Genomic DNA, 18,587 nt, shown 5'->3' with positions numbered 1-18,587 from the left:
CAACTAGTTAAGAGAGCATCACTGGGTATTTATGGTTAAAATGGTTTTGCCCATGTACACTGTATTGTATTTTTCAACTCTTAAATTCAAAAACTAATTTGTTCCTCAACCAATACCATGAGCTCCTTCTGTAGCTCCGCACAGTCAGCTTCAGTTTTGGTTATTCTTAATAACTTTGTGCCATCAACAAACTTAATTACTTCATTATTCACCCCTTTTGATCTTTGTTGGCATCTGCTGATACCTCCACTCTGCTGTCATCATTGCCAACTTATTCCACCTCTTTGTTTCAGCCTGTGGGCTAAGTGTCTCTCTTACTCCATCAGAATGGAGTTTCTTAAGGGCCTTGGTGAAAGAATCTTACCAAAAGCCTGTTGCAAATGCAAGCACAAGGTTTAGATCAGCTCACCACGTTTATGTGCTGACTGATGCCATCGCGGGTGTCAGGCATTCCCACTACAAAAGCTGTACTGACTTTTCTTGCATTTATCTGTGTGTCTGAAAATTCTGTTCTTTGTTTCTACTGACTTGCCTGATGTCGAAAGCAAACCAAGTGACCTGTGTTTCCCCAGGCTGTGAAATGATCCCTCTTAAGATGAACACAATTGATATAATGCAGTCCTTTGGTGCTGAGGCTGCTTTAGGTAATAGTTTACATACTTCTTAGAAGTTTAAAAATAAGTCACCTTTACTTTCCTGTAGCTCATTGTGAATGCCATATGGGCTGGTCACTTGCCACAGATTATTTATCTTTTTTTTCCCCTAAAATTTTATCTGTTGACAATTTGTTTGATTACAATCTTCAGACTGCAGAGTGTGAGGACCTCACTGACCATGCTTGAAGTGAACACCACATCAATAATCCATTCAGCCTTTCAACCCTACCCTGCTTTGGTTGTCCTTACATTTATGTCAGTTAGTTATTGGCCTTCTTACCCCCACCGACTTTCTACTTCAGATATGTTTGAAAATTTCTATTTGTAGTTTTTTACTCTAGTTCTCTAGGTAGCTCCTCTAAATCTTTTCCTCATATGTTCTTTTATGGGTTTTGTTATTAAACATGCCAGCTTCTCTGTTTTTTGGGTTTCGTTTTGTTTCCTTTTTTCCTTTTCTTTGCTTGACAATGATTATCCATTTGAAAGTTTCATTTGTTAAAAAATTTTGAAGAGGATTGCTGTTTAACCCAGCCAGCAGATTTGTGTTTTGTTCTCTGTGTACAGTCCCTGGTGGTATACATCCCTCTCTAAAGAATCACTGTGTTACCTGCATGTTAGCAGCAAGTATCATGTGCCCCCATGTTATCTACCAGCCTTTTGCACTTTTGAGCTGACCCTTTCTACTAGCTTTCTTGGTTTTATTCAGGTCTCACATTGCAGAGACTCACCCCACTGAAGGTTCAGGGCAGCCCATCTGCCATGGAAATTACACGTGATCTGAGGAACCTCAACACTGCAACTTTCCTTTGAGATTTGTATAGCTTCTCAGTAGCATATGACACCAAGTTATTGATAGATTTTTATCTTCACGCCATAGCTGAGGTCCAAAAGTATAACTACCATTTTACAGCTTGGGAACAGAGGTCTAGCTAAACTTTGCTTAGTTCAACATTACACGGCGGGGTGGCAGCAAACCTGGGGCCATAATTCTTCTCCTCTGAACTGTGGTCCAAGTGTCTTCTCTACCGACAGTGACACTGAGCTACCTGTAAAGCTGGCTACCAACAGTGGGATTTTTCTTGTGGTGTTTCATGTGATCCTTGCCAACCAAGATGTGAGTCTGTGTCCATTGTACAGGCTCACCATCCACTACCCATACATTATTGCTTTCCTGAGGTTGAGATGTTGCTATCTAAGTAAGCAACTTACAGGTAACCAGCAGCAGTCATTGCACATGCCTCACACAGTCATAAGGGGTAGACCCACATATGAAACTGGAGTATATTTACTTTGGGATACACATCAGGCACCAAGAATCCTTATTCAGGAGGCAAAATGACCTTTTTTTCCCCAACAGTGCCAAGTCCCACTGTCCAGCAGCCCAGCAAATAAGGCCATCAGCCCTAACATTTTGGGAATGTTAACCTGGAGTAAGCAGAGCACCCAGTGTACTCCCTGGGGATGGGACTCAGTGTCTCTGGAAAATGCCAGCTTTACCCATAGAGCCTGAGTAGATGCCTGCTTTGAGCTGCTCATGCTTGAACATTTTGGCCTCTTCGTATTTTTAGGAACAAAATAAACAATTTCTAGCAAAGGCAGTTATGTCAGCTCATTTGTCCTATGATACTGCCACTCTGCTTACAAGAAAGAAAAGCAAGCAAATATAGCCCCCACTGCTTCTCTGCAGCATGGACACCCTTGGGACATGCTGTTCCTTGTAGGATTAGGAGAAAAAACCATGCAGCATTCCTAATTAAGGTAATGCCACCAGCAAAACCTTGGTTACCAGTGATCCCAGTCTGGCTGGGAAAGTTTCTGCTGTTTCTAAGCAGTGCCTGTGATGTCTTGATCAAATCCATTTGCAAACCATTTGGGGATGGGTTGCTCCCTCTAAAGGCTCTCTGGAGGGAAGGGGTAAGTCAGAGCTGAGCAAGCACAGCTTCCCAGAACACTCCAGGTCACTTGGGAACCTCAGCATTTGTTTTGGCCTCTTTTGCTGTCCCTGGTGGGGTTCCTGACTCTTGGAAAAATCCTTCAATTAGCTCAATTTCTCTTGCCAAGTAGGTGTTTTCTGTAGGGAGAAGATGACTGCTGAGTCACAGCCAGGAATTTACCTTTTCCTGCCTCTACCTGTCCTGGAAGGCTGGCATCCATCTGTGGCAGCCACGGCACCTTGTAGGGACTGCTTCATGAGGACATCCCGCGGCTCAGAAGAGCTCCCAAATGTGGCTGTTCTTGGGTACCACCGTATGACAGCAGGTCATCCCGAGTCACCCAGGCAGTGGCAACAGTGGCTTGGAGAAATGTCTCCAAGCTGTCTCTGCTGCTTCCACCCAAAATGAGCACAGCACTAGGGGTACATGCACTGTGGCTGAGAAAACTTGGTGCCAGCAGTACCATAGCCTGAGTTATGGTGAAACAAGCCAGACAGTTTCCTGCTCAGGTTAATCTGCCTCCACTGTTCACTGCTGCAGTAGATCATATCTTCTCTATGGAGCATGCACCCATGGAGACTGACCCACACTGTTCTCATATACGTTACATATGTTTGCCTCCTTGCATAACTCCCCGTGAATATTAGTTCTCCCAGGATTTAGGGTCCCCTTGTCTTGTTGGACTATTGCAGCAGTTCAAAGGGCATCAGGTGGGAAGAGGGTTTAGAAGACTCCCATACTCTCAAGTTGTCCTGCCAGAAATGTTGGTCTCTGCCCTAGCTCTAAAAGCAGCCATGACGGACTCTAGATCCTACCAGAAATGGCCTGAGTCCAAAAGAAGAGAAATTTAACCAGACAATGTAGGGAAAGCCATCTTTAGCTGCTCAGACACTGAGCACCACCACCACTCCCTACCCTGGTACTAATTGTGGGACCTTCTCCCTTCAGGAAAGCACAGCATCTAACCTCCCCTGCCATCCTGTCCTCACTGCTGGGCCTCGTGCTGGTAATGCAGAGCTACCACATTTTCTATCCAGATCCCTTACCAGGATTCAAATTCAGGACTAAATGTAGAGTTGGGTTTTTGTGGCACATCTACAAAACCAGGCAGTATAGAATGATGTTGGATGAAGGCAGAAGGGACTTCCATGTGACTAGCCATGTCAGCAGGCATAATTCACTGTGATGGCCTAAAATTATAATTTCCTGCCATGATGTCAATTCTAAACAGGAGGGGAAGCTGTTTCTGAGCTGCCCTGGGGCCGGCAGGCTGTTTCCACCTCCTGCAGAGGGCCAGGACCAAATAGGAATGAGATGATGCAGTAGCAGAAGAGGGAAGCTCCCAGTTAAGGCAGGAGGGTTCCCTGTGCAGATGGAGCTCGGTGCAAGACATTGCCCTGTATGATCACTTTAGGAACATTACATGGAATCTAACTGAAGCAAGCATCTTGAGATGCTTCAGGTATCAACAAACAAGGCCCTGAATAAGTGATCAGGAGCAGACTTGAGTGCAGTCCAGCAGTAACTCCTTCTCGTGAAAAGATCTCCCTCCATTCAAGGGAGCAAGCCCCTCCCTGCTGCCTGAGCAGGAGAACAGCCCAGGGCCATGGGATGAAGAAATGAAAAACAGCTGTAAGGCACTTGCTGTCGTAGGAGGGGTGTGGTGACCCAGATGTGTTTGGTCAAAGACAGAAAGTCCAGATATGCACAGGGAAGCAGAGAGATTTGCACTCTGTTGTCTATTTTGCCTGAATTTATGCCCAAGACCAGCATGGCAGGAGGTGAGATTAGGTTTTTTTTTGCAAAACAGACTGTTGACTAGAACCAACATTAGCTTTATCTTGCCCTGGTCCTCCCTCAGCCTATGACTGTGCTTACTTGGATGTAAAATTTAGAGACACAAATGTCCGTGAGAGGTCAGCGGATGTGGCCAATCTACCTATGGAGAGGATGATGGCAGATGGAGCCTGGTGAGTCCCTGTTGGTGAGGAAACAGGCATCGCCCATTGGGCCCAGCAGAACAGGCAGAACTGGAGCTGGGTAAGCAGCTACCTGGCAACTAGGAGCTCTGGGTTTGTGGGAGCACAGTTTTCATCACTTTGAGCAGCAGATCGTCTCTTATCAAGCTGTGTCATTTTTATAGAGAAGTCAACAAAGCCTTCTTGTAACTGCCAGTAATTACCTGGCAAATGACTTGTCAGTGCAAGTACCTGATTGCAAATACTTCTTGGTCTGCACTCGGATTATTTTCTAGTCACATGTCTCTCCAAGACTAGTTCCCAGCTGTTGCTTCTGGCAATCACATTGGGCTGTGTTTTTTTCCCAACCATTGCTGCTTTCTTAAGAATATCTCACCCTTGGTTGACCAACAAGGCTTCATAGTTTTCCATGTTACTGCAAGGTCCACTTTTGACCAAGTGTCTCAGCAAAGGCCTCCAAGGGAGCAGAGCATCCACAGGAAAAGAAGAAAGGTTTTGGCATGGAAAAACACATGGATAAATGATGGGAAGCGGGGGAGGTTGGTGAAGTTAACATGAAACTGATGCATGTGGGGAAAACCAGACTCCAGGGAGATATGATGGAGATCTATAAAATCCAGAGGTCTGGAAAGGATGCGCAGGGGCTGACTGGTCAGGGACTGATCCCAGATGGGACAAGGGGTGCCAAGGGAAGGCTCACAGCATGCAGGAGGTGGCTCTGCACCCCAGCAGCCGTGCATCCTTGCTGCTAGGGAGAGCCTGCACAAGCCAAGGGAAAGATCTGATAGCTGCTGAAGAGTTAAACACACCAGAGTCAGGAAATCCCCCAAGCAGAAAATAGTTAGAGGCTGGAAAATTATATGGGGGAGGAGAAGTATCAGATAAGCTTGGCCTTTCTGTCTCTTCAATGCAAGATGCTTAGGGCAGCTTTAGGAGAGCAGGGCACAAGTAGTCAGGGAGCAGCCGGCACTGCACGTGGGCTTGAGGGGGAGGAGAGTGGCCCCCGGGATATGAGATTGGACCAGGATGCCAAGCAGAGCCACTACCAGACTCACACTCAGTGCATGAGAATCGAGAGTCAGTGTTAAATGCCGTATTATTTCAGCAGTTTTCTTTTTGCTTGTATATGCACAGATTCTGATGGTACCCGACTTCCCACCACCCACCCATTGTACCTCACACATTGTACCATTAGGCTTGACTTCTTAAGAAATCATTTCAGTTCCTTCCTTGCCTGCAGGGACTTTCCAAAGAAACCACATTTTAGGCAATTCCAGGAATTTTTTTCCAGCAGGAAACTGAACCCTCTAAGGTCTCTCAAGAGCAAGCACCTCTCAGTTGCCCCAGGCAGAATGGGATGGGTAGAGCCTGCTGCAGGGAGAGATCAGCCCCAGGCAAGAAAATGTCTGGTCTCTGCTCTTTGAGATTGCTTTGGGCATTGCCAGGTATTGGAAAGATAAATTCCTTGCAAACTTGTTGTGGTTTTATTAGTGGTCTGCTGAAATGCAGTGGCTGATCATGCGATTGCACCAGAAGCATTTTGCTGGAAAGGAAAAGATATGTCCTGTGATCCTCCTTTATTTACTAATAAAACATAGCCACGGGGCTCCTGTTGTGCAGCAGCAGTAAAAACCACTTTCTTCTAACACTGGACAAGATCTGTATTAGAGTGAAAGAGCAAGACCCTGAAGGTTGTTCTGCTCTCCTGGCATCCCACCACAGTGTCGCCTCCAGGTCCTAACAAAATCTCCTGTGACTTTTAAAAGATGCACATGTGTCCTTACCTCTCTCTAGTACAGTGACATACCTTCAGCCCGGGGCTTTAAAAACAGAGAGATTCAATTCACTGTGTTTACTTTAACTGGCAAGATTTGGGGTTCAAAAACCAGTAGATGGTGCAAAAGTCAAATCTGTAGGAGTACAAACCTCTCCTTTGAGCTGGCTGCAGAGCAAACTGAGGGCTACCTGCTCAAAGCAGCCCAGGGAACATGCACTTAGAGTCTGTGGAGCAGGGAACAGAAAGTAGCTGGTCAGAGCTGCCAGTCTGAGGTTTGTCTTTAAGGAATAAACACCCCAGCTGTGCAGCCCAAATAGTCGTAGTCCTCTGGTCTAGGGAGCTTGAAAAGCTCTGAGCCGGTGACCTGTAACACTGCAGGGCTGTCCTTGCAGCTTCAGGGATGGAATGAGCCTTGAAACACTTCAGGGATTTATTTCAATGAGTCATTTTCAACCTGGCATCTCAGGCACAATGGCAAAAAAATAAAAGGGAATTATGTATTAGCTCAGGGACTCCATCCATTTTTAGAGAAAATAGATGCTGCCCACTGCCCATGGTGGGATGGGTGAGACCACAGGCAGCACTGCTCCCGGGTAGCTGTTCCTGGGTAGCACCTCTGGCTCTGCACAATGATGCTCAGCAGGACTTCTGCTTTCCGCATCTACCCATGCACGTCAAAAACAAAGCTGCTTGGATTCAAAATAATCCTGTGTATGGGCAGGATACAGGATTCAAGTGACCTCAGCAAGCGGCTGAATGTTAACATGAGCCACTACCAAGTTTGCTCCGTGGAGATGAGTGGTGCAGACTCTGCAGCTCCCCAGCATATCCCACTCCCTGCTGACTGCCACAGGAGCAAGACTAACACATCGAGGTCCTGTTCCCCTTCCACCACCCTCTCTCATGCTGCCAGCATGCTCTGAGCCCACTCACCTCTGCTGTGAAGGAGCAGCTGGGGCCAGGAGCAAACAAAGTGCTCAGGAGGTCACTTAGTGCCTGACTCACCCCCAGAGCAGGACTATTCATCTGCTACTCTTAGCAGTTTAAAAGCACTTTATAAAAGCAAACAGCGTGATGCCACAGTGTCCCTGGCCAAACCATCCCAGCACCTTGCCAGCCTGTCCTTCACTCTCCTGTTCCTCTGTGTTTAATCCCATTTTAAATGCTGCCTTGAAATGTGCCCATAGACACTTGTTTTACAGCTCGTGGGTTCAGAGCTTTGCAGCCCAAGCAGCACTTCAGCAGGAAAGCAGATTAAAACCTGGGAGGCTGTTCACTTCCCACTTTCCAGCTACCCCGAAGGAGGAGAAACTTACCCTCAAGCCAAGGAAGGAGACAAATACAGCCCAGGCTCAGCCTGAAAAGCTCCATGGTCCGCCACCACAGTGGGGGGGGAAGAAGCCCCCAAAGCCTCTTGCCCACGAGGAGTGCCAGGCAGCTTGCTTTTCCCCCTTCCTCTGTCATTCACAGCAGAAAAACCTGCTGGGAAGAGAAAAACTCTTTTGTCTTAGTGCTGGAGACTTGGCAGCTGTCTTATCAGCAAAGGATCAGCTTGGAGATGTGGTCCCGCTCAGCGGTTATCCCTTAGGAGAAATCATATGACGAGCCAGGATGGGGGGAACACTGGACCAAGATGCTCGGAGCCACTGAGCTCGGCTCTTTAGCAGCCGCGGTTGCTCCCAGCAGTGAGAGCCGAATGCTAAGCAGGCTGGCGGGCTGCCTTCGCCAGGGCTGGGAGCAGAGGAGGATGCGGGGCTGGCCTGGCAAGAAAAGGCAAAGTTCGGCAGGAGTGCTGGGAGGGGCATGGGATGTGCTTGCTGAAACCTTGCACTCGGCCGTGCCGTCACAGGGTCGTTTTTTCTTTAGGAAGAATTATTCCTGCTGACATGAGTTTAAGCACCATTATAGGTCATGGCGGAGATAAAACCATCTGCCAGGGTCCTGGAGCTGGAGGGTGATGGAAGGGGAAGCTGAGCTTCTGGCCAGGGAGCAGGGTCCCACTGTGGGTCTGCCCTGATGCTTCCTCTGAGGGTTGCTTGAGTTGAGTTTGAATTTTCATGCATCAGTTTGGACTCTTCACAGGAGGAAAACCACACACCCCTCCCCAAGGACAGCAGCAAAGGCTGTTGAGTGAAACAGCATCATGAAAAGCCAGAGTTATAAGTTTGATAGCGAGATGCTCCCATTCAGTCACATCCTCTCTGCACTGTTCTGTCCCACCTGATTGCTGGGGTCATTCTCACTCAGATACATCATTAATCCTTTTGCATAAAAACACATGAAAGTGATGGCTTCACTTTTACTTTTGGGATCCAGTCCTCGATGTCACCAATGTCACATCTCCCAGCTCTGCCCGTGAGACCAGGAGTTGCTTGGAGAGCTGGGAGCTGCTTCATTTAGCGGTCAAGCTGTCAAATTAAGACAGCACAACACCAGCATCAGTGCAAGGGCATGGGCTCGGGTCAGAGCCTTGAAAAGGTGCAGTTCCCTCTTTTCCTGTCTGAGATGATGGCTGTCAGCTTTTCCCCTCTCAGAGGGGGGATCTTGCTTCAAACCAGACCAGCTTCTTCCCAGGCAGATGTGGATTCGGTGAAGGATATCCTATGGCCAAACAAAAGGGAAGGTTGGGGTAAGTTCTTGCCCTGGCAATGTTGTTCCTGCTTGCTCATAGCACTGTACTCAAGAAGAATGCCACAGAACTAGTTTCTTTGGGATTACTGGTTTCTTTTCCCCATGGGAACATGTCAAGTTGCACTAAATACCAAGCATTTTTAATTTAAAAAAGCATATGTGTTAAACTCTTCTCCACATGACTGGGATTGAAAGTGCAAACACTCTCCACCATGTTTACTGAGTGAGTGTGTCTCTCCCACAGGAGAAGGAGGAGAGGTAAGAGCTCAGGGTAGAGGTGTCTCCCCTTCAGATGCAGAGCATCACAGCAAATATCTGGGTGAAAAGGTCGCTGTGCTCTTTTACCATGGATCCTGCTATTGCTCTGACCCTGGGAGGTGCTACATCTGCTGTGTTTCTCCTCCAGGCCCTTCCATCCATTTCACACAAGGGAAACTGAGGCATGTAGAGACTGTGATCTGCCCAAAGCCATGAAGTCTGTCTCTGAGCTCCTGAATTCCAGTTTTCTCCCAATCCACTGGATCACAATTGCTTTTTAACACTCAGAAATCCTTTCCCTGTATGTGCAAGGAAGGTGTCCTCCTCCTGCCAGGTGGGCAGCTGTCAGGGGTCTTTGCTGCAGTGTTAGTGTGGGAAGGACCATGCAGGATCAGCCTACAGGTTTATCCCCAGGCCTGAATCCAGCAGGGACCCATAGAGGATGCTGAGGGAAAACTAAGAGAATAGTAAGTGTGTCCCCTACTCTTTTCCTGCCATTTTCAGCTCAGGATTTCCCAATCCCAGTATGTTTAGCAGATCTCCTGCCTCTGTGTGATGAGCAGCTCAGATTCAACTTTTCTTCTAAAGGGCATGTGCTGGGGCTTCCCTTCCAATGTGATTCTTGAAGCATCTCTGCTCAGCTGTCCCCTGGCTGGGATTGAGGGTAACAAGGGATGCCACAGCACAGAATCCACCCGCTCTCCTTGCTGCCCACCAGCCTGCCATGGGCCACCGGACCAGAGGTCTACTCCATCTGGAGACATGCTTCATCTGGAGATCTGCTCCATCCAAAGATGAAACTTAACACTGTATCCAAAGGCAAATCCTTTTTTTTCTGGCTTTGGCAATCCCTTAATGAGATACAGGACGTTCAGGCTGCCACTGAACTCCCTTCTAGCACCCGGATTGAGGAGAGCCTAACCCAGAAACCAATGCCATATTTAAGCCCTGGAGAAAAGTGGTCAGTCTAAAAGTGACGTGTCAGCACAGACCAAAGTGAATCAGTTGAGCATCAGCCACTGAGATTTTTAGGGTTTCAGGACACCACTTTGGCCTTATTTCTTATATATGCAAGAAAGTATTTGCATATAAAATTTCTCTGTAGCCTTAAAGCACATTCTTCTGCGATGCATTGGCTGCTTATGTCATTGTGTAGCCTCATGCATAGGGATGCTTTCTTCAAATTGTTTCCACAGCTTTTCCTGGCCTGCTCCTAGGAGAGAGCAAGCTACTTTCCAGCTGTGGTCTCTCCCACGTGGAACAGGATAGTCCTGTAATTGCTGGCTCTCAGTCACGTAATTTCCACATCGGTTAGTCCTTGCTGACCCGAGACCCAGGGAGCAGCCTTGTTCTTGGCTCCATCATCAGTTTGATGAGTGCATTGCTTTTTCTCATCATTTTGCAGCTCATGGTGAATTTAATGAGAGTGAAGTAATGATCAGGTGAAACTTCATCTCCTGATGGGGACATGGTATAACCCACCACATCTTCAAACATAGGGATCACTCACCAGACACCCAAATGCAACCCTGTCTGGTGTGGGACAGGCACTGCTTTCTGGCACACAGCAGCTGGGAGAGCAAGTGGGGACAACTATTTCACTAGCCTAAAATCCATGGGATGCTCAGGAACAGCACAGCCATCCATTAGGCTTTCACCCCAGCCTTGGAGCCAGCAAGACTCTGTATGACACTGGGGACATCAGCAAGCATCTTAAAATCTGAGCTCAGTCCTCTACCCTCAGTGCCACCCCAGGACAGGAATGGCAAAACTTACACTGGGTGCCTGGGGTGAGGAGGGCTGAGTCTCTGGGGGGGGCTCTCCAGTTGTTCAGTATTTTAGGGGTGAAATCTTCCCCTCTCCCTGGGTAACCTCCTTCAGGCAAAGTGCAAATGCTCATTAGCTTTCTTTTCAGCTGTCTGGCCTTTTGCAGGTTCTTCCTTCTGGGTGCCTGGTTCAAAGTGCTTGTGAAAGGATCAGCTTCAGCCATGTGGGGTAATTTCTGAAAAAATAGGGAAGTGTCTCTGACCTATGACCAGGCTGAGTTTCAGTAGTAAGACCCCTATCACATCCCTCTGGCTGCTGGCTGGCACTAATCATGATTCATTCCTCCATCCACATCCGCTTTGAAGATGGGCTTTCATTGCACTAGTCAAAGCTGGATAAGTGCTGAGGCAAGCCAAGGGGTCTGAGCCTAAGTGGGAGAAAGCCCAGCTCAGAACCAGGTCACTTCCAGGCTTATTCCTTCACCTGGCATGAGCCCAGCTCGCTGACTTCATTCAGAGCAGCCTGAGATGAGAGCACCCTTTTTTTCCCCCTTTTCCTATATTTCCACTGTGCCCTAGCCTGCTCATATGATTGCAGCTGCAGCACATGACCTTTTTTCACCTGGCCTGTTGCTTTGCTTATCACTCTTTGCTTGGTTTGCTTCTTCATCAGGGAAAGGCACCTCAGAAACTCCCTGGTGCTCCTCACAAGCACTGATCCTGATGCAACAGGGTCTGACGGGCTCTGTGCTGCCCAGGGGATGATGCCCGATGACCAGTCACCCCGCAGCCGTGGGACAATCCTGGCAACACTCCCTGGGTTTCATCCTGGGCCACTGGCTCGGCAGATGGAGCTCCTGCCCAAGGATGCGAGCAGAGCGGCTCTCAGCGTGCAGCAGGATGCTGTGGCCACTACTTGCAGCTTGGAGCAGCAGCGCATGGATACTGTGTGCGGGCCCAGGAGTCAGAGAGCGCTCTGAAATGGGGAAAAAGTTGATTTTGCAGGGTTGGTTTTTTTTTCTGCCAGCTTGGGAAGGAGGAGTTTGTTCGTATAATAGGACAGGTGTGGGACTTTCCACTGCCTGCTTCTATAGCAACTAGGACTGAAAGACCTGTGCACTAAACTCCACTTTATTCCCAGTAGCGAGAGACTGGGATCCTCTGGATAAGGAAAAAACCCAGGTAATATTTCTGCTTTAGACCTGAGCTGGATTTGCATGGCTCCAGGGGGCTTATAGCACTGTCAGTCTTGCATGGGATTACCAGCTTTGCAGCAGCACTTTGTACAGGCACAAGCCAGCAGAGTCTATACAGCCACCTTCACACTGAGATGAGCTAAAAACTCCTCCAGGCATCAGGCGCAATGGGGAGCAGTGTGGAAACCCCCAAATCAGCATGGCTGCCAGAAATAAGCCTGCTCAGAGCAGTCTGGTAAGTGTGAGCTGGTCTCTCCATGCTGCTGGTACATCCCTGCAGGATACAGACATAAGCCTCCCGGCAGGTTGGACTCTGCTTCTTTCTGATGTAGGGTTAATATGAACCAAACTGCTGTTTCAGCCCAAGGACCCAGGCGAGATCCCCACGGGCCAAGGGTCGAGGCGATGAGGCCAGCCATCACTGTTGCCCTTGCTAGAGCTAGCAGGAATTGCTCAAAGCCCAGAACTGGGGTGAGAGGTACACACAGAGCTGTGGCTAATATCCTCCCTGCTTTGGGACACAAGGGAGCTTTTCTCCCAGGAGGAGCAGGATCCTGCACCACTCCGCAGGAGGGACTCTGGCTGCGTCCCTCCTTGGCCACCTCCTTGGGTTGCTCTAGGTGCTCCCTGAGTGCTGGGTGTTGCTGGCAGGGATGTTGGTGCCCCTGCATGCACAACATGAACTGCAGACTTGGCAATGTCACTTCACCCTCTGCATCCATCCCCCAGCCACTTCCCCCTTGTGTTAAGCCTTCTTGGCTTTGTAGCTAATCTGTGGCAGCTCATGTGATAACCTTGGCTCTCCCTTGCTCCCCCTCCTTGGCTGCAGCGATAGCAGTTACCTCTTTTCTCATGTCATCTATACACAGAAAAAATGGTGAGCAAATCTCCCCGGGGGCCCTTTTAGCAATAAATCCCCCATAAGACGCCTGTGTGTGCCAGGCTGCTATGGGAAATGAGAGCTGATGGGAACTGCTTTCTGCTTTGGGTGTGTTTTCTGTTAAAAAGATCCCATTTGAAACAGTCTAAAAAGGGCTTGGTAAATGATTAATCAGTTCTTGCAGAGTTTGACAGGGCAATAGATTGTTTATGACCATGACTTATAGCTACCTATGGCACTTTCTGCTAGAACATGTTGTATACTCTCCCTCTGAGCACTTGATAGCAACTCCTAAGTGTCTGATAACCTGTTATAAAAGGAATTTTAATATAGAAAGCTATTTAAAGACAGAATTGTTTCCTGATGGGTTATTTGACAAGTGATGCTCTCTGTGCACCAGCAGGCAGGTAAACACATTGGAAAGGCAAAAGTCTAAGGATTAAGGAACCACACAGCTTGGACCTGAACTGAGGCCTGACAAACTTGTGCCACATGTATCAAGAGGTCAAGGGGGTTGCTGGGGATAGATTTGGACTGGAGGAAGGAGGCTCTGAGGGTAGGTGCACAAAGGGGTTTAGGCATGTAGCTGCCCTTCAAGCTGGCTGACATGTGTTTCATCACTCAAAACCCTTGCTTAGCTCCTGTTTAAGAGGGTCTAAAGTCCCAGCTCATTTTCTGCATGTCACGGTGCTGGATAGGTCAATGTTTAATCTGTGCATGCTAAGGGCTGCTTAGATTCTTGGGGTGAGCAATCCCAGCTCCCTTCGGAGAAAGGCCTGGAGGACTGATGGGGCCAGATCCATTTGGGCTGATAAAGCTGAGCCTGCATCCCTGGGACATCTGGCTTTCAGAGTGCTATGGGAGCATTCGGTCCATCCTTGCTTGGAAGCAATTGCTCTTTGCATGGGTTAATGAAGTACTCACTGGTCACCGGAGCAGAGAGGCTTTGCAAGGACCGGTTAAATATTCATGGGGAAGGGACACTGTGATGCCATAACCCCATGGATGGAGCAAGGGAAAGGTTGGATCTGGGCTTTGGGTCACCTATGTGTACCCCTTAGCAGGACCCCTTCTCATCGCTCCGAGCAGGCTGTCTGCTAAGCCGGTGGATGTTTAATGCTTCCATGAGACATAAGCCTTGAAAGGCAGGAGTTCGCAGCTTCAGAGACTCCCTTACCATGACAGGATCTATCCTGGGAATCCCAATTTCATCCTGCTTTGCCTCCATAAGTGCCAGTGCTTGCTCTTCTCTCCGACCACCCACATCTCACCTCTCCTCTGTGAGGGGCAGGGCTGAGGTACCAATGCAGCATCCCACCACATCATAGGAGGGAGGAAAACCCAAAAGGCACTGGGGACAGGACAGCTTGACCTAGGAACCCTGACTCCCTTGTATACCATCTTCCTGTCACTGATCTTCTGCCCCTGTGGAAATTGAGGGATTTCAAGCAGCAATTGTCTGGGAGAGAAGTCACTGGATAGAAAGCTGGGAAACTTCCCACACATCCGTTATTCTTGTAGAGATTTTGGAGTCCTGATGGCCCTGTGTTTTGGGTTTTTTTAATGTGTTGTTTAATATTAAAAAAAAGCAGAAGTCCTGGAAAACCTATTTCCCTCTCCCTTTCCCTTACTGGTTTTTTCACCCTTGAAAATGGTGGAGCTCATCTTAAAGGAGAGTCCTGTCTCCAGGCTGACTGGGAGAGCAAAAGGATGAAGGAAGGAGGAAAGCTCTGAAGGCAGCAACTGAAGACTGACCCAGCACATAAAAACATCTTCAAAGCAAAAAGGTTGTTTTTTGCAAAAACACCAGGGTTTTGCTGGAAACCCCCCCAAGCTGGAGCCTCAAAGTCATGTCAGGAGCAAGGTCAGCACCGGGGAGGCTGCCAGGTCTGAACACTTCGGGGCTGGCAGGGTGCCTGAGCGTGTGTGTAACCAAACCTGCTCCCCAAAGCCATCCCTGTCCCGGATCACCATCTCTTTGGGGCAGCAGCAACTTTTCTTCTCTCATCCCCCAACCTGTCCAGGGCTTTCCCAGGACCACTTTAATCCACTCCAGCTCTTTTTCTTGGCACAGCCTTGCTCACCCCAAGAACACATTACAAAAACTGACCGAGCAGCTCATTGGGTGGTTGGGAGGCTGCTGCAATCGATCCCAAATGTGGTGACCTCTGGTATTTTTAATGACTCCCTGGGCAGCTTATCATCTCTGTATACTTAGATACTGATGTCATGGCGGCACAGGTAAATACACCCAGCATGTGTTGCTGGGCATGGCTTGGATGAACAAGCTGGCTCTTTTTCCTCCTCTCTATGCAGGCTGCTCCTGCAAATTTTCATCCTGTCAGAACACACAGATGCCAGGATGTGATGAGGAAAGCTGGGAGCCGGGTTGCACAGAGTGAGTTGCCTCAAGCTACCTGCCTCAGTTTCCCCTGCCATCTGAAGGGCTCTGCCCAGCCACCCCAGAGCAGTGCAGTGCTGGCCACAAAGGGTGTGCATCCCCATGTCCCCATGTCCCCATGCAACTTGGGGAAGGAGCAAAGTGCAGGGAGATAGAACATCACTTGCCAGCTGCATCTCTGGCGGGTGGTGGGGAACAGCAGTCAGAGGCTGGACATTTCAGCACAAAACTTCTCTGCCTGCATTTGATGCAGAGAACTTGTGGACAGGCAGGGAAAGCCATCAGGGTATATCATTAATGTAAGAACAGATCAGCTTGTGATGTCCAGCTTGTATGGTCAGGTACCAGCCCCTTTCACTGGCCCCATTCCCCTCCAGACTCTGGCCTGACTTTAATCCCTTCGCCCTTGCTCTGCGGGATGCAGTGAGGCTGCAGCCAAGAGAGGGTCATGGGAAAACTGGCACAGCCCTGCTCCGAAAAAGCTCAGCCCAGCTGCCAGTGAACAGGCTGCCACCACAGAGAGCAAAGCAAGCCAGAGCCACTAGGCCAGGGAAGCTGCAGGGCTGCAAAGGGCAGGAGAGGAGCTACAGCTCTCAGCAAAATTGGTTTTTTGGTGTTTATAACCCTCTGTTTCATGAAATAACAGTGCAGGTGTGAGTGGCCAGACATTGGAAAGGAGACTGTGAGTGTGTTCATGCAGCATCGTGGATTTTCTGTTCACCAGTTGGAGAAAAAAGATTCAGCAGCAAAGTTTCTAACCAGGTGTTGATGCTTCAGAGGAGTCATGGACAGTCAGATTACCTACCGCGTGGGAAAACAAGGAAACACTCAAAAAGGGGATGCTAAAGAAATGTGTTTGCCTGGAAATGTCACACCGGTGAAGCAGAAGCCCTCCAAGGAGCTGAGACCCACGCTCGGGGCCATCTTGCTGGGCCTCATCCTGTTCATTGCTGCGGTGGTGGCCTGGTGCTACTACACGGTGTCCCTGCGGAAGGCGGAGAGGCTCAAGACGGAGCTGATGGACCTGCGGGCGGACGGTTTCGTCATCAGGAACCAGCACGGGGAGGTGGTCTTCCGGCTGGCCTTCCGCTCGGGCAGCCTCGACCTGGAGTCGTGCTCCAAGGAGGGTGAGATTTTGAGCTGCACGCGGTCGGGCAGGGGGCCGCTCAACTTCTTCATCCAGACGGTGAAGCCCAAGGACACGGTGATGTGCTACCGCGTGCGCTGGGAGGAGCTGGCGGCTGGCCCGGCGGTGGAGCACACCATGTTCTGGGAGGACGCCCACTGGTACGGGGGCTCGGAGATGAGCACCCAGCACTGGCCCATCCGCCTGGCCGGCTACCAAGAGCCCGTGCCCTACGTCACAAGCGACGTCTACTCCTTCCGTGACAGCTTTGGTGGCATCCTTGAGCGCTACTGGCTCTCCTCCAAGGCGGCGGCCATCAAGATCAATGACTCTGTGCCCTTCCACCTGGGCTTCAATGCCACCGAGCGCACCCTCTTCTTCCAGGCCCGCTACAAGGACTCGCCCTACAAGCCGCCACCGGGGCAGCAGCCCTTTCCCGAGCTCAGCTACCGGGTCTGCGTGGGCTCCGATGTCACCTCCATCCACAAGTACATGGTGCGCAGGTACTTCAACAAGCCCTCCAAGATCCCTGCTGAGAATGCCTTTCGATACCCCATCTGGTCCACCTGGGCCCTCTACAAAAAAGATATCAACCAGGATAAAGTCCTGGATTTTGCAGGAAACATTAAGAAGTATGGTTTCAACTGCAGCCACATTGAAATAGATGACATGTACACACAAGCCTACGGGGACTTTGACTTTGACCCTGCCAAGTTCCCCAATGTGACGGAGATGTTTGCAAAATTAAGGGAAGATGGGTTTAAGGTCACCCTGTGGATTCATCCCTTTATGCACATAGATTCTTCCAATTTTGGGGTGGGAATCGAGCGTCAGCTTTTCATCAAGGAGCCATCAGGGCGGCTGCCAGCCATGGTGGAGTGGTGGAACGGCATCGGGGCCATCCTGGACTTCACCAACCCAGCAGCCTGCGACTGGTTCCAGAGCCACCTGCGCCAGCTTCGACACAAGTATGGCATCTCGTCCTTCAAGTTTGATGCGGGCGAGACTAGTTACCTGCCCAAGCAGTTCAGCACCTTCCGCCCACTCTCGGACCCCAGCATCTGGTCACGGCACTACACAGAGATGGCCATCCCCTTCTACGAGCTGGCCGAGGTGCGGGTAGGCTACCAGTCACAGAACATCTCCTGCTTCTTCCGCATCATTGACCGTGACTCTGTCTGGGGCTATGAGCTCGGCCTCAAGTCTCTCATCCCCACGGTGCTCACCATCAGCATGCTGGGTTACCCATTTGTACTTCCAGACATGATTGGAGGAAACTTCCTCCCCAACAAGACAGACGGGGCGGTGGAGATCCCTGACCGGGAGCTGTATGTGCGGTGGCTGGAGCTGTCAGCCTTCATGCCCTCCATGCAGTTCTCCATCCCACCCTGGCTCTACGACAAGGAGGTGGTGGAGATTGCGCAGAAGTTCATGGAGCTCCACGAGTCACTGGTGGCCCCGCTGCTGCTGGAGCTGGCTGGGGAGGTCACCGACACGGGAGACCCCATCATCCGTCCCATCTGGTGGATCTCGCCCCGCGACGAGGCCACTCACAGGATCGACTCCCAGTTCCTCATTGGGGACACCCTCATGGTGGCACCTGTCCTGGAGATGGGCAAGCAGGAGCGTGATGTCTACCTGCCAGCGGGCAAGTGGCGCAGCTACAAGGGGGAGTTGTTTGAGAAGACCCCGGTGCTGCTCATGGACTATCCTGTTGACTTTGATGAAGTTGCCTATTTCTTCTGTGTTTCCTAACAGGCTCCTCCATCAGCTGTGCAATGATCTCAGGGATTAATGAATCAATGACTTCAATGACCTGGGAATTTTAATAGTTTTTAAAGTAGAAATGGTTCAGTATGAAATTTGAAGGAAACACTGTGACCTCTGTTTTGTGTGGCAATGCTGTAGAATAACTTACTTCTTAAAATATATTGAATGTCTGTCTTTGTTATTGTGGTATGACAAATACAATGTATAGAAACA

The 18,587-nt window shown here is 49.6% G+C and overlaps 2 protein-coding genes across 3 annotated transcripts in view; one reads left to right on the top strand and one right to left on the bottom strand.

Annotated features, from left to right (window-relative positions):
• LOC141917954 (uncharacterized) overlaps positions 1-8,069 on the bottom strand; it is a 17,504-nt gene extending 9,435 nt beyond the window's left edge. For both annotated transcript variants that reach the window (XM_074811751.1, XM_074811752.1), the window contains exon 1: positions 7,663-8,069. In XM_074811751.1, the coding sequence (XP_074667852.1) occupies positions 7,663-7,810 (148 nt within the window). In that variant the 5' untranslated portion in view covers positions 7,811-8,069. The remainder of the gene's footprint in view (positions 1-7,662) is intronic.
• Positions 1-18,587, top strand: part of LOC141917952 (myogenesis-regulating glycosidase-like) — a 19,383-nt gene extending 796 nt beyond the window's left edge. Inside the window, exons 2-3 of the mRNA XM_074811748.1 lie at positions 15,394-15,475; positions 16,125-18,587. Of these exons, the coding sequence (XP_074667849.1) occupies positions 16,263-18,359 (2,097 nt within the window). The 5' untranslated portion in view covers positions 15,394-15,475; positions 16,125-16,262 and the 3' untranslated portion in view covers positions 18,360-18,587. The remainder of the gene's footprint in view (positions 1-15,393; positions 15,476-16,124) is intronic.

Source organism: Strix aluco, chromosome Z, assembly GCF_031877795.1.
Source record: "Strix aluco isolate bStrAlu1 chromosome Z, bStrAlu1.hap1, whole genome shotgun sequence".
Taxonomy (NCBI): Eukaryota; Metazoa; Chordata; class Aves; order Strigiformes; family Strigidae; genus Strix; species Strix aluco.
The sequence above is the reverse complement of the archived record's forward strand: the minus strand, read 5'-3'. Positions and strand labels throughout refer to the sequence as shown.